At 28.6% G+C, this 14,183-nt stretch overlaps 1 protein-coding gene across 1 annotated transcript in view; it reads right to left on the bottom strand.

The window, feature by feature from the left end:
- Positions 1-1,304: 1,304 nt before the first annotated feature.
- LOC113383627 (receptor-type tyrosine-protein phosphatase epsilon-like) overlaps positions 1,305-14,183 on the bottom strand; it is a 49,258-nt gene continuing 36,379 nt past the window's right edge. The window contains exons 10-22 of the mRNA XM_026621878.1: positions 13,842-14,142; positions 12,813-12,900; positions 8,412-8,488; positions 8,214-8,348; positions 8,000-8,143; positions 7,815-7,942; positions 6,029-6,164; positions 5,127-5,364; positions 3,642-3,856; positions 2,415-2,549; positions 2,037-2,191; positions 1,470-1,605; positions 1,305-1,379 (exon numbers count right to left, since the gene is read on the bottom strand). Of these exons, the coding sequence (XP_026477663.1) occupies positions 1,305-1,379; positions 1,470-1,605; positions 2,037-2,191; positions 2,415-2,549; positions 3,642-3,856; positions 5,127-5,364; positions 6,029-6,164; positions 7,815-7,942; positions 8,000-8,143; positions 8,214-8,348; positions 8,412-8,488; positions 12,813-12,900; positions 13,842-14,142 (1,963 nt within the window). The remainder of the gene's footprint in view (positions 1,380-1,469; positions 1,606-2,036; positions 2,192-2,414; positions 2,550-3,641; positions 3,857-5,126; positions 5,365-6,028; positions 6,165-7,814; positions 7,943-7,999; positions 8,144-8,213; positions 8,349-8,411; positions 8,489-12,812; positions 12,901-13,841; positions 14,143-14,183) is intronic.

Genomic DNA, 14,183 nt, shown 5'->3' with positions numbered 1-14,183 from the left:
CATGAAGCATAAAGTTATATATATAAAACTGGTGTATATAAAATATCCCGTACCGTAATAAAATATTTGAAAAATTTTAAATGTTTTCAAATAGTAATTATAAATACTGTAATTTTTATTATTCGTATTTTATAGACAAAATATAAGAGCTCATGAATTGGACGATAACGTTTAAATATGTTTTCATTAAAAGTAAATGAACAAAACTTAATCAAGCAGAGTTGGAATGACGGATTTTGTCACAAATTTGTAAGAATTATATAAACTGAATTGATTTTTTTTTGAAGTTTTGCGAGAATATTTTGCCTTCCTAAACTTGAAGTTTTTTCACAAGCAACTATTTCTTTGAATCATTCAAATCGTATGTTTATTATCTCAAAAACTACTATTTTTTACACTTTCTGTTCCTCATCTCTGAAACGGGCCTGCTTTCGCTAAAAAATTATCAATTCTTTTAGATTCGCTAAAAATTTATCAAAGCAAGTGAAATGTTTTTTAAATCATTCAAATCGGATGCTCCGTTCTCTCAAAATTTTAATTATTATTTTCTGCACTCTTTGCCCTTTATCTCCGAAACAACCGGACCAACTTTTTCCAGAAACTTATCGGCACATCTCCTTATCAGTAGGAAACGAATGCATTTGAATCATTCAAATCGGATGCTCTGTTCTCTCAAAATCCTAATTATCATTATCAGCACTCTTCGCTCCCTAACTCCGAAACGGCTGAACCAACATTTGCCAAAAACTATTCAGTACGTCTCCTTATCAGTCTGAATCGAATGCTTTATGAATATATAAAATAGGTTGATTAATTTTTTTTTGATATGCCAAAATGTTCAGAAACATCTGAAACGTAAATATATCAAAAATTTTCATTTTTGAGGTTTAACTAATTACAATAACTTACCCCACGGGAAGTTAAAAATCTATTTTTGTACAGTTAAAATAACTGATCAGAAGTACAAGATTAGTTGCGAAAATATGAGTCATAAGCATTATCATGTCACATCCAAAATACTAGAAAAATATGATAACGACGATCAAATGCAATTTAAAAAGTAAATTTTTAACTAATTAATAAATTTGGAAGCTTATTTCACATGGAAAACAACGACAACTTTTAATATAAAATGGATTTTTTATTTATTATTTTTATTTATTTTCATATATAAAATGAATTTGTTGTTAGAGGTTACAAAAGATTGTTATTAAAATATAGGTAAATATTTGAATATTTAATGTTTGGATACATCATATAATTATATTTTAATAGTATACAATATCACATGTTTGGTCAAGATGTTAGTGAAAATTTGAATATAACTCAAAATCTTCTAGAAACCGCAAGGCCACGTCATAAATATATTCATATTGAACCTGTGAAAGTAATCAATATATGAGAAATAATTAAAATTAATGGTTTTCAGAGTTTTGAACCAAAAAATTGTCATTATTTTTTTTATTTACCTGACTTCTTAGAAATTCCTTTCTATGTCTCCTGATAGTTTGGATGGCTAAAGGAACATCACAGCTTTGCTCTAACTTCATTTTTTCTACTACAAAAGTTATTGCAGTAAACAGTCCGCATGCTGTAGATCCATCGCTAGATTATAATCAAAAGTTAGTTAATAAAAAGTGAAATAGATTTTTACGAATGACACTCTACATAAAGATTTGAAAATGAAAACTTTTAATGAAGTAATAAAAGAAAAAACTAAAAAATACCACGAAAAATTACCAGGTCACTCAAACAAATATTTAAACGAATCCAATGAGAAATCTCCTACTCGAAGATTGGCCATACGATCTTAAAGAAAATCTCAAAAAAGGAGATATCTCATTAGAGATAATCTCTTTAAAGACATAAATATTGTTTATTTTGGTCAACAATAAATATATGCGTACCAAAAAAAAAATATAATTTTTGATTGTCATAATTATAAATCAACTGTTTTTTTTATGTATTGCTTTTGAATTTGACTGTTTTATGAGTTGTTGCAGAAATTAATCATATCAAGTGAAATATCATCTTACTAGCAAGTTAGAAGAATCGGTGACTGCTTTTGGTTAATTTTTTGTAATTGCTCCCAAAATATGAGTAGACAATCATCAGGATCAGTTGGAAGAACAATATTTGGATTCCACCTCTTTATTTGTACAATATTGATAGATCTTTTGACTTCTTTGCTCTAGAAAATAATATTCATGTTACAATTAAATGACTTATGAGGCATACAACCATGTAATCTTGTAAATGACTTCTACAAAAACGAAAGGCTATTGAATTTTCAACAAGAACCATTCTAAGAATAAAACTGAGTAGATATTAAAAATGACGGAAAAATTGATTAAATGCATTTTTTTTGAGAAAGTAATATTGAGTTGAAAATATTAATATATAATAAAATAAACCTTTGTTTTGTCTTCCATGTCTATAGTGTATATTAAACAATACTCTGTCTCATAATTGCTTTTATATCGGATTGTCAGCTCTGGAATTGGACGTATAACTTTGTTGATCTTATTTGGAATAAACAGTGGAACAGTCTGAAAAAGTGATTTTAATTTTAATTTATTATACATTTATTGTATTAAAAACACGTATATACTTTAACCAATATTTAAATAAAAAAAAGAGTGCGCGTAAGAGGTTCACACGCGATTGAAGTAAAACTTATTTGCTACTCTACAAGATGGCATTTAAGTAAAAATAAAAACATCATATAATAATTTTGAATACTGCTTATCAGTAATATGGTAACACTCGTGATGCACTCATTTATTAGTGTCACTCATTTATATAATGATAAATTATAAATTATAAATTATATATTTATAATAGCATTAAAAATAAGTATAATATTTAAAAACAATAATGTAATTAAAGTCATACTTCAAATATGACATGATCGGTTTGTCATTGTAATTAGCATTTAGAAATGAACGTTTATTAGAGAAATGAAGTAATTGCTGATTAATAAATTCTATAATATTCGTTCACACAGTGGGTTATGTTAAACAACGCTTAAACAAATATTGTTTTCGCAACTTCACTCATCATGTAATTGTGTTTGAAGAACTTCATGTAATTAAAATTAACATACATTCATTGACTGCTTGCAATATTTTACTTTTTTTCTGGTGATATAATCTCATTCTTTGAACAGTTGTAATATCTGTCTTGCCTAAAATTATTTTCCATTTTAAAAACTTCAAAGATTTTTAGAAATTACGAATAATATATAGAAATAATTTCTAATCAATAAACTTACGTTTAGTTCACGGTACAAATGTTTAATTTGTTTTATTATTTTCAAGAAACAGGGTAAAATATTCTTCTGATTCAGACATTTTTCATTAAATCAAGATTTGTACTACGATGTAACTTTAAAATGTTTATTTATCTATGCCGATTACCTTGTTGATATCGTACGCATACAACGTTGACTCCGGTTCGAATACAACGACAGATCTCTATTCACATACACGTTGTCTAATCACAATAGACTCGTATGAAAATTATTTCATCGAAAGCGAATGACGAATCATTGGCATTTGATTCGGAAATTTTTAACTAAATAGTTGTTTCTAAGTTTCAACAATTTGCCTTACGGGACGATATACTAGTTTTAGATTTACCTTATCATTTGTATTTATTTCATTGAGTATTCCGACCAGAGATATATTTTGATCAGAGATCATTCTCCAGAAATCAGCAACTGTATGATGTAAAGGAAAATGCGTAACGATAAATTGACGTTTTGTTTGAAATCCATCTACAAATATTGCATTTATATAATCCGAATCTGCTTTTGTCAATGGAAATCTTGACAAAAATACACGACCTCGTCTTCCTGAAATAATCAAATTAATTATAAAACATGAAAGCCATAGATAAACAAGTATATGAAAGCATACTTTTATCACCTGTAAAGTTGCATTATGATAGAAAATACAGTATTGTTGCCTTATGTAGGCCAAAATTTTAGGCTAAATTTGCCTCATTTAGATGTAAAATTATCCTTCTAACATATGTTAACAAATTATCCTAATATAATACAATTTTTTTTCACGAATATGTATAAATAATTATGAGACACATATACTTATAAAAGTACTTTATTTTAAACGTTTTAGCTGATAGTAAACAATAAAAAGAGTGCGCGTAAGGTTCACACGCGATTGAAGTAAAACTTATTTGCTATTGTACAAGATAGCATTTAAGTAAAAATAAATAAATCATATAACAATTTTGAATAATGTTTATTAGTAATATTGTAACACTCGTGATGCACACATTTATTACTGTCAACCATTATACACATTTATATTATGATAAATTATAAATTATATATTTATAATAGCATTAAAAATATGTATAATATTTAAAAACAGTAGTGTAATTAAAGTGATACTCCAAATATGACATGATCGGTTTGTCATTGTAATTAGCATTTAGAAATGAACGTTTATTAGAGAAATGAAGTAATTGCTGATTAATAAATTCTATAATATTCGTTCACACAGTGAGTGGATTATGTTCAACAACGCCTAAATAAATATTGTTTTCACAACTTCACTTATCATGTAATTGTGTTTGAAAAACTTCATGTAATTAGAATTAACATACATTCATTGACTGCTTGTATTTTTTTACTTTTTTGGTGGCGATATAATCTCATTCTTTGAACAGCTGTAATGTCTGTCAAAATATTTTCCATTTTAATAACTTCAAAGATTTGCAGAAGCTACGATTAATATAGAAATAATTTCTAATCAATAAGCTTACGTTTAGTACACGGCCCAAATGTTTACTTTAATTTATTCTTTTCAAGTAACAGGGTAAAATATTCTTCTGATTCAGGCATTTTTCATTAAATCAAGATTTGTACTACAATGTAACTTTAAAATGTTTATTTATCTATGCCGATTTTCTTGTTTATATCGGTACGCATACAACATTGATGCCGGTACGCATACAACGACCGTAACGCACTTCTGCTGCATTTGTACGGATTTCGGGCTTGGTTTTAGGCTCCAGCTATTATAAGAATAATGCTAAATATTTTTGTAAAAATATTTTTTTCTTTAGAAAGCATGGATTTAAAATTATTAGAAATCTACCTGGCACAATTTTATTTCTATTCTCTTTTCTCGCAATATCTTCTTGAGATGGTTCACTGTCTATTCCTTTAACGAAGTCATCTTTCCATGCGACATCGTCTATTTTTTTCCACATTTTGAACATTTCATTACGACTTTTCATTTCGGCTACAGTTTTTAGCAAATGTTCACATGGAATACTTGTAGACTCTCCAAATAAGCATTCCAAAACAAGCATATGAACTATTTTGAATTGATTCTGAAAGTAATAAGTGATAATTTTACAACCAAATTTATTATTTTTTTAAATCTTAGGAATACTGGCTTTACAAGGTAATTGTTAATATTTTTTGAAACAACAGACTTTTATGGAACAACTGTTTTGTCTCACACGAAGTTATTTTTTTTTTAATTATTCAATTTTGTACACATTTATCTTTCAAATTATTTTTTATGAAAAGTGAATTTCATAACAAGCGAAGACGTGAACTATTTTGTTTTGCGGTTTCATAAAAATTATTGAGTGAGACGTATTATGTTCAACAATGCCTTCCTTTATGGGATTGTTTTATAGATCAGTCTATAAATTTTGTAGTACTTTATGTTAGTATTATGCTTAGTAACAATTACACAGATTTTAAAGATTTTATAGTTTTTTTTGATAGAATGATATAATAATAGATATGCACAAAAATTGTAGCAACCATGTTCTTCACATGTTGTCATATATTTCGTGTTCAAACGTGTCGTATTGTTCGACTTTACGAATGATGCCATATTATTTGGCTACAGTCCCAATTATTGGTATGGTAAAGAAATAATTATAATAAATTATTTATAGCATTCTAAATACTTGTAAATATCAAATATTTGATTCCAATAGACTTGCAATCAATTTGTTGATCAAATTATGTAATACGTACAGTGTTGTCCACCAAGTTGGCCCTTTGTTCTCTAATTTTGTGCAGATTGTGAAGGACATCAATTTGGCCAGTTGATAGCGCCATTTTGATACACATATCAGAGAGAATGATTGTACCACTTCTGCCTACACCAGCACTGCAAATAATAAAATATGTTAGTTTTTGATTATCAACCTGTTAGGATGCATTTCAATATGTGTTCTTTATTATGCTCTGTTAAATATTTATTTCGAGATTGCCGTCATTTGGCAATTTAGTAAAGTAAAACTTCTTTAGGCGCGACTAGGGTGTAAATCCGTACAAATGCAACGGAAGTGCGTTACGGCAGAGTAGAGTGCCAATGATTCACCATTCGCTCTCGATGATATCATTTCTATACGGGTCGATTGTGATTAGTCGTCGCGTTTGTGAATAGAGATCTGTCGTTGTAAGCGTACCGGCATCAACGTTGTATGCGTACCGATATCAACAAGGAAATCGAAAATGAAAAATTTTATGTATCTTTACGTTTCAAAGGTTTCTGTACATTTTGGCATACCTTAGAAAAAATTGATTTATGTATATGTTGTGTGTGCGGATACACACACGATTTGTCGACGATTTCGGGAACATGGTTAACCGAAAAGAATAATTCGAAATAACATTCTATTCGTATTGATAAGGAGTTTTTGGCATAGGCAGGTCTAGCCGTTTTGAAGGTACGAGCAAAAAGAGCCAAAAATAGCAATTCAGTTTTTGAGAGAACAGAGCGTCCTATTTGAATAATTCAAATAACATTTTATTTGTATTGACAAAACGAAGTACCGTTTAAATTTTTGCGAAAGCAGGTCTACCGGTTTCAAAGATCGAGTGAAAAAAGTTAAACAAAATACCATTTGGTGGTAAAAATGATCATTAGATATATGCACATCACATTATCAGATATTTTATAGAAATTTTAATAATTATTATGAATTTTGTTTATATTTCTATGGGTTCCGCACCAATGTTTATCCGTTAGACTGCGTTGCAGCGCTTACGCGCTTTGATATTTCTTCTCTAAAACAGCCACGCAGCATGATTGTTTTGAAAAAAAGTTTGAAAATATTTTTTTTTCGAAATATAAAAAAAAATCTGATTTTTCAAAAAAGTCAATATTTTCCAAAAATTTCGAAACTCTCAAAAATCTCATTTTTTCAAAGTTTTCAAAGGTTTTTAGAGATTTTATAAAAACTTTAATTTTCGGTACGGAAAGTTCCAGCAATTTGCCTACCATGCACCACTAGTTTATATAAATATGTTTTTGTTTCACATTCTATGTTCTTTTAACAAAAAACTAACACTATCTATTCTGAGTATTTCTACCGGTTATTTTCATGAGAAAATAGATCACAAGAAAATTTCTTCCTCATATATAACTACTAAAGCTATAAGATTCTCATGTTTTTATAACAACCAGTTATATTTTTGTTTTCCAAAGTCTAATTGACAGATATAAACTTTAGACATAAAATCAAATCAAATGTTTCAGTGAAATAAAAAAATTTAAGAGTTCATAATCATTGACAAAATGATCAAAAATTAATGGATGTTATTCTAAGATGATACTTAGTAACTACTAAATTTTTAAGGTAATACCTAGAAAGTTTTATTTGAAGTAATAAAACATCAACTAAAAAGCTCATTTTACTTACATATCAATAAATCTTGATTTATCACAATTTTAAAGCATTATCATGCTGAAAGGTTTATCAATTGCTAAATACTTTGAATTTAAAACTATCAGAATTAAAATATGAACAATTACCTGCAATGAACAATTGTGGGTGCTTGATCAGATTGAAGGCTCTGCATTTTTTTCATATAAGGAACCAGAGTTTCTGGATACATGGGAACATCATGGTCAGGCCAAGATGTAAAATGCAGGTGTTGCAGCTAAAACATTAATTTTATAAAATTTCTGCCAAATAAGAAACAATCATTTATACTTACAAGATAGCTTGTCGTGCCCTTACTTATTTGTAGTGTTCTAAAAACAAAATCTGCATAAATTTGGGAAGTAATGTGTTGGACTGTGACATCTCCATAAGTTTCTTTAACACCTTGTTGTTTCGGCCAATATTGGTAACATTTTTCCTTTTGATTTTGAAAACAATATTGTGATTATTTCTATTTAAATATTCAGAAACTATATTTTATATATTACTTTGTTTGATTCTATGATGTTAGTCAACATGCAAATAGTAGAAACTTTTTCTTGCCAGACCATTCTCCAAAAATCGTTGACTGTTTCTCTTTTTGGACCTTGTGTTGCAATATACTCTTTTGAACGTAAAAAACCCTGAAAGTTTTAAATATTTTAAGTGGTGAATTTTATAAATTTATTTGAATTAACTTTACTTACGTCAATGTAGTTTGCATTTATATAATCAGAGTATTTTTCGTTTGGCAACGCATCTAAAATAACTCTTGTGCTATCATCTGAAATTTAAAAATAATTTAAAAAATATATCATAATCTGATTATAATTATGCTGTATTATGGTAAATTATTAACTATTTACTATAATAAACACAATATTGTTCATTTATGCAAAACTATTACAGATAGTAACAAACCATCAAATTTACTAATTACTGATTATTAGATGTTCCATATTTTTTAATCAGATATCGTATAAATTATACAAATTAAAAGAACAATTTATGTTACAGATAGTCTAAAGTTTAGACTGTCTATAACATATCTGATGACTATCTATGACATAACTGAGTTGTTAATAAAATTCATTTTGACTGTAAATGAGTTTTATTAACAACTTACATAAACCAGGATTAAATTAGTTCAGAATCTTCAACATTTCAACGAAATATAAGAGAAATCCTTATATTAATCTTTGCAAACAGAAATCCTGGTACATTACAGTATGATATATTTATATGAAGATGAGAAATAAAACATTCATAGAAATAGAAACGTTATAGAAAGTAGTGCGTTGCACTGTGCCTTAAGGCAAATTAGTGGAACTTTCCGTAACGCAGTTAAACATTCGCGAAATAAAAATAATCAATACCAATTAAACTTTATCTAATGTTAATAACAATTGTTTTGCCCGATATTCCTAGTAGAGCACCTTAGGGTCCAAAAGCACCATTGTAGCAAGTTGCTTCAAATCTTCAATTATTGTTTGAAATCGAACAAAAAAATGCAGCAATTAACTCGCTCAAATTAATTATAAAAATACAACAATTTACTCACAGAAACTTTCCCGGTTACTTCGACATCTCTCGGCCACGTAGCATTATGACCCGGGCGTGAATGGACGCCCGGGTCATGCGCCAAGTTATGCCTACCAGATGCAAGCACCAAACGTAAAAATACTCAGAAATTTTCATTTTCGATTTTTTACGATTACTATAACTTACCCTACGGGAATTTAATAATAATTGAGACTATTAATTGAATATAATATTATTAATTTATATTGACTATTTTATTTCCAAGCAAATGTATATTCAAGCGTATTTATTTCTAATTAAGGTTTTTAGAGGAAAACGCAAAATGACGAAGAGAAACATTGATTGCATTGATTGGGATGTCGATAAATATCGAAAAGAAACTGATACCGAAGCACATTGGAATTTACGTAAAAAATTTATGGAAACGCATAAAGACTCATATTCCGAAGAAAGACTTGTAACTTTAGCTCAATTATTTATAAACATTGAATGCTTGGGATGCAAGTAAGTTGACATGATATTTGCTCTCTTTTTTTGAAAATAATATTGCGACTCATCGATTATAATTTAGATTTTTTGATCTGCTGGATAATAATATAGATGTTATTAATGATTACTATCATAATTAATCATATATGAATCAGTTTTAGGGGGAAGTCCCCTAGTGGCGGACACCTAAGGTTATTTATAAATAAATCAAAAAATATTTTACGAAATGTTTATTAAATTATGATTTATCTTAGATAACAAAGTTAGAAATCAAATTAAATTAACAACGCCGCGATCTTTGCTAAAAAATAATTAATACTATCAATCAAACTTTGGTATCAAAAATATGATTTTAAACAGTGGCACCTAGTACCGGACATTTCAAAATAACCTGCATTGATCTTATATGTAGCCATCTTCACACTTTGGAATGTTTGCACTTGTGTCTTTGATGAATATTCTTAGATATTGCAAAAGAAAATCACTATTTATCCACCCTTTTGGCTGGGCCACACCGATGCTCGGAAAGCTGGAGCATTCATCATAAGATTTTCATTCTTTGACTAGGAAATACGAAGAATGGGGATAGGTAGTGACCGTTAGCACTTATACAGAACAAAATTAAATAATTGAAATAAATTACGTAAATTCTTACAAGAAATATCAATATGTTTACTGTCCGGCACTAAGGGACGACATTGTGTTCGGTGCTAAAGGACAGACATTTTCGTTCATTTGGCGGCCCCTACTAAAATTGGTTAAACGATCTAGTAATATTCTACCATTTTACGGATAACAATCAAGTGCAACTTTTATCTTTGCATACCACTCAAATGTAAATGCATAAATATGCTAGAATTACTTCCATTGATATTAAGGTGACGCCGTGATTTTGGGTCTAAAACATGAAAGGGTTGCTCTCGCCGTGGCCGTGTGCGTCACAGACGAGTCTTGACGCGTGATCCTGTACCTGAGTGCCCCCCCCATGCCCCTTCCACTTGTATTTTGAAATTAAAAGATTTATACTCGCTTAAATAATACGTGTTAATTAGAGTGTCCGGTGCTTAGTGCCGTCCGGCGTTACGGGACTTCCCCTTTTTTTGGAAAATAAAAAAATGAAAAACTAGAAAAATATTAAAAGTGTGATTAAAATGTTTGGAAATTTGTCTAAACATCAACACACATATGGTGAATGAACCGTTTGTTATGGCGTCAGTATTTATTTTAGAGAGCGAACCATTTATGTGCTGAAATTTTATATTATATAATAATTTTTTTAGTTTTTTTTTTAAATCAAGCTATTCTGCAATCTGTTAGATTAAACAATGAAAAGAGATTGGTTACAATCTAAAAAAGGGATGAAATTATAATTTTATTATAATAGATACTAAATAATAGATTTATAGTTAGCAACTAATCCAGCAAACGTATGTTTCTCTATTTTGTATTACAAAATAAGAATGAACCATTAATATAGCGACCTAATTATGTACTTTTATTTATACAGATACTCAGACCAGGTTATGGAAATCATCGAAGATTTATCTAAGGACATCGCTTGTGATTTTAGAGAGGAGAAACGTAAAAAGTTGCTGAGGACCACTCTCGAAGCATCAGATGTTGCCAAAGCCAGGGCACAAGGTAAAAGATAGCATGCTTTTTAAAAAATGGTGATTTGGAATAGCCCTTATTCTCAACGATTGCTGCTCTGATTATTAACTGATGCATGTGCTTTTTAAATACTAAAGCTGTGATCTTTAACTCTTTCTGTGATCTTTCTATTTCTGTGATTTCAACAATTCAATTTATATATATTACTAATGTCAATTTCTATATGAAATAAAAGTATTACTAATAAAATTGTGAGTTTACTTGTTGTGGTATTATTAAGGTAACCATACGTCCCGGTTTGGCCGGAATACTCCCGATAATATTCGTTTCGGATTTAAACCTTTCGTCCCGAGGTTTAGAAAATCATAGGTTTAAATTGAATTTTCGCAATTACTTGATAATAAAATTACAAGTTCCAATCAAATATCGGTAAATTTTATATACAACGGGTGTGCTTATATGAAACAATACGTTATGATTTTTTTTATTCTGCAATCTGTATATATTATTACATTAAGCAGATAATGCTGACAAATATATGGTAAAATTAAGTTGATCACAAACTAGTAGATACCCCGAGTATCTACTAATTAGAGCTAATTAAAATATAATACGTTATGAACGATAAAATTGTCGAATATAAAATTCCAAAGGCGGATTGATATAGCTTATTACATTAAAAATTTCGAGCTTTTATTTTCAATTTAACAAAAATTAGCAAAAATGATGAAAACGAAATGCCTAGTGCAAGTGTTAATATTTACTAAGGTAATTATTAAAAAAAAATGGAACATAATTTTACATAAAGTCTAAAAGTAAAAAACATATATAGATTGTAATATATATGATGTAATATAATACAACATATAATCGAATAATAAAGCTATTACTAAGAAAGCTTCGTAGTAAGCTTTCCGAAGAAGTTTATATTTTCTTTGTAAAATTTGTTTTGGTTATTTTTTGTTTTACTCAAGGTTTTGAGTAAATCTAACATTATAAATTATTTGGCATCAGAATAAGAAAAAACATTTATATGTGTGAGTATGTGAATAAAAAAAGTAATTTATGAAACTCAATATTTAGATATGCCTTGTTTATTTTTTCTTTAGAAATTTTTGTCGACATCTTCGCAAAAATCCTGAAAAAATTCAATCATCGATTGGGAATCATTCTGATTACTATTGGGTAAAAATTGCTCAAGGCATTTGTTTATAAGTAATTATTTAACAAATATTGACGATTTTGATGACGATGATATCATGATAAAATCAAGGTCTTATAGAACATCCGAAAATATTATAGGACTACTAGTTTTGCAACTAGCACTCACTTACACCTATTTCTAATTTATAGTGTACATTGTATTCTTTGTACAATTTTTATTGAAATTCCATTCTTACTCATAATTTTCATGTACGTGTAATTAATATATCTTTTATTGATTATGTTACTAAAGATATACTTACAAGCAATTAGATTTAAATACCGATTTTTGATTGTATTTTCTTCTTGTAGTCCATAGAAATATGGTTTCTGCATTCCACTTTTAAAGGCCTATAAAATACAAGAACATCAATTTTGGCAATCACATACGAAATTAAAAACATTCATTACAAATTGGCAGATAAATTTATAGTAAAATTTATATTAAATAATATATAATACTGTAATTTTTTTAAACCACGATTTTGATATATTGGGAATTCGAAATTCAAAATTTATACTAAATTATATTTTTTAAATGTACATCATGTTGCAAAATTCATCTAGTACATTCGAAACGATTTCTAAACAAATCGGCATATATGCAAAATAATTATTTAATTTTTAAACAAACTTTCAATCAAATCAAGCAGAACATGAATTTAAGCCCGGTGACACGACGCCAGTATTTCTTGTAACAGGATTTCTGACAAGTTTCTGGTAAGGTAAGCAAGAATTTTGCGCCAGATTTTTACTTATTTTATGATTAATAATAATTTTGTGCATTTTCAAATAGATTATTATAAATATTCATAATTCAGAATTCATATTTATTGGCCTAAAATTCACTAATGCTTATAAGTGTACAAATAGAACATTGTATGGAAAAGAGAAGCAGAGCATTGCATGAAATGTAAATAATAAACACGGAATAGGACATGCTCTATTCGTAAATACGGCACAATTTTTAGGACAGAAGTTGTTGTGAAATCAGTTTTTGACGTTATTAGGCAACGCTTATAGACAGAAATTGTGAATAGAGAGCTTAAACGTGAAATCTGGCTGGCAAGATCGTAAAATATGTCGGCAAGATCGTAAATTGTGATTTACCATATCATTGCTAACAGCAATGAATTGTGATTTACCATATAATTGCTAAGGTAACAAACTATCCGGCATGCACCAATCAGAAAATCTGGAGCAACGGGCTTTATTAAAAGTGCATTCAAAACTAAACCAATAAACTGCATGCTTATAAGAGTAACTCTTCACTAGATACTAAATTTAATCACCTTGTATTGATTTTCCAATTTTCTGTTGAAAATCGAATTTCTCACATAGAGTTCAAACTCATTTACATCTACAGATCTTGACAACTTAGTTGAATGTTTGATGATGTGTTTTGCCACTGGATTATCGATATTTTTAATTTTGTTATATTCGGATAAAACTGACGGAGGCTTTTTATGCTCTGGATAACCATCAGAAACGTATTCGTTCAATATCTTTTCATTATTTGGAATATCGTTTAGCATAACCAATTCACTCGGCATAGCATCTTTTGAAGCCATTGCTTTTAAATTTTTATAACACCTGAAAATAAAATGTTATTTATGCACAAATATTATAAAAAG

Source organism: Ctenocephalides felis, unplaced genomic scaffold (assembly GCF_003426905.1).
Source record: "Ctenocephalides felis isolate EL2017-DRISC unplaced genomic scaffold, ASM342690v1 CF-g0.4_SCAFFOLD_03570, whole genome shotgun sequence".
In the NCBI taxonomy this organism is placed as follows: domain Eukaryota; kingdom Metazoa; phylum Arthropoda; class Insecta; order Siphonaptera; family Pulicidae; genus Ctenocephalides; species Ctenocephalides felis.
This window is presented reverse-complemented; position numbering and strand designations above follow the sequence as displayed.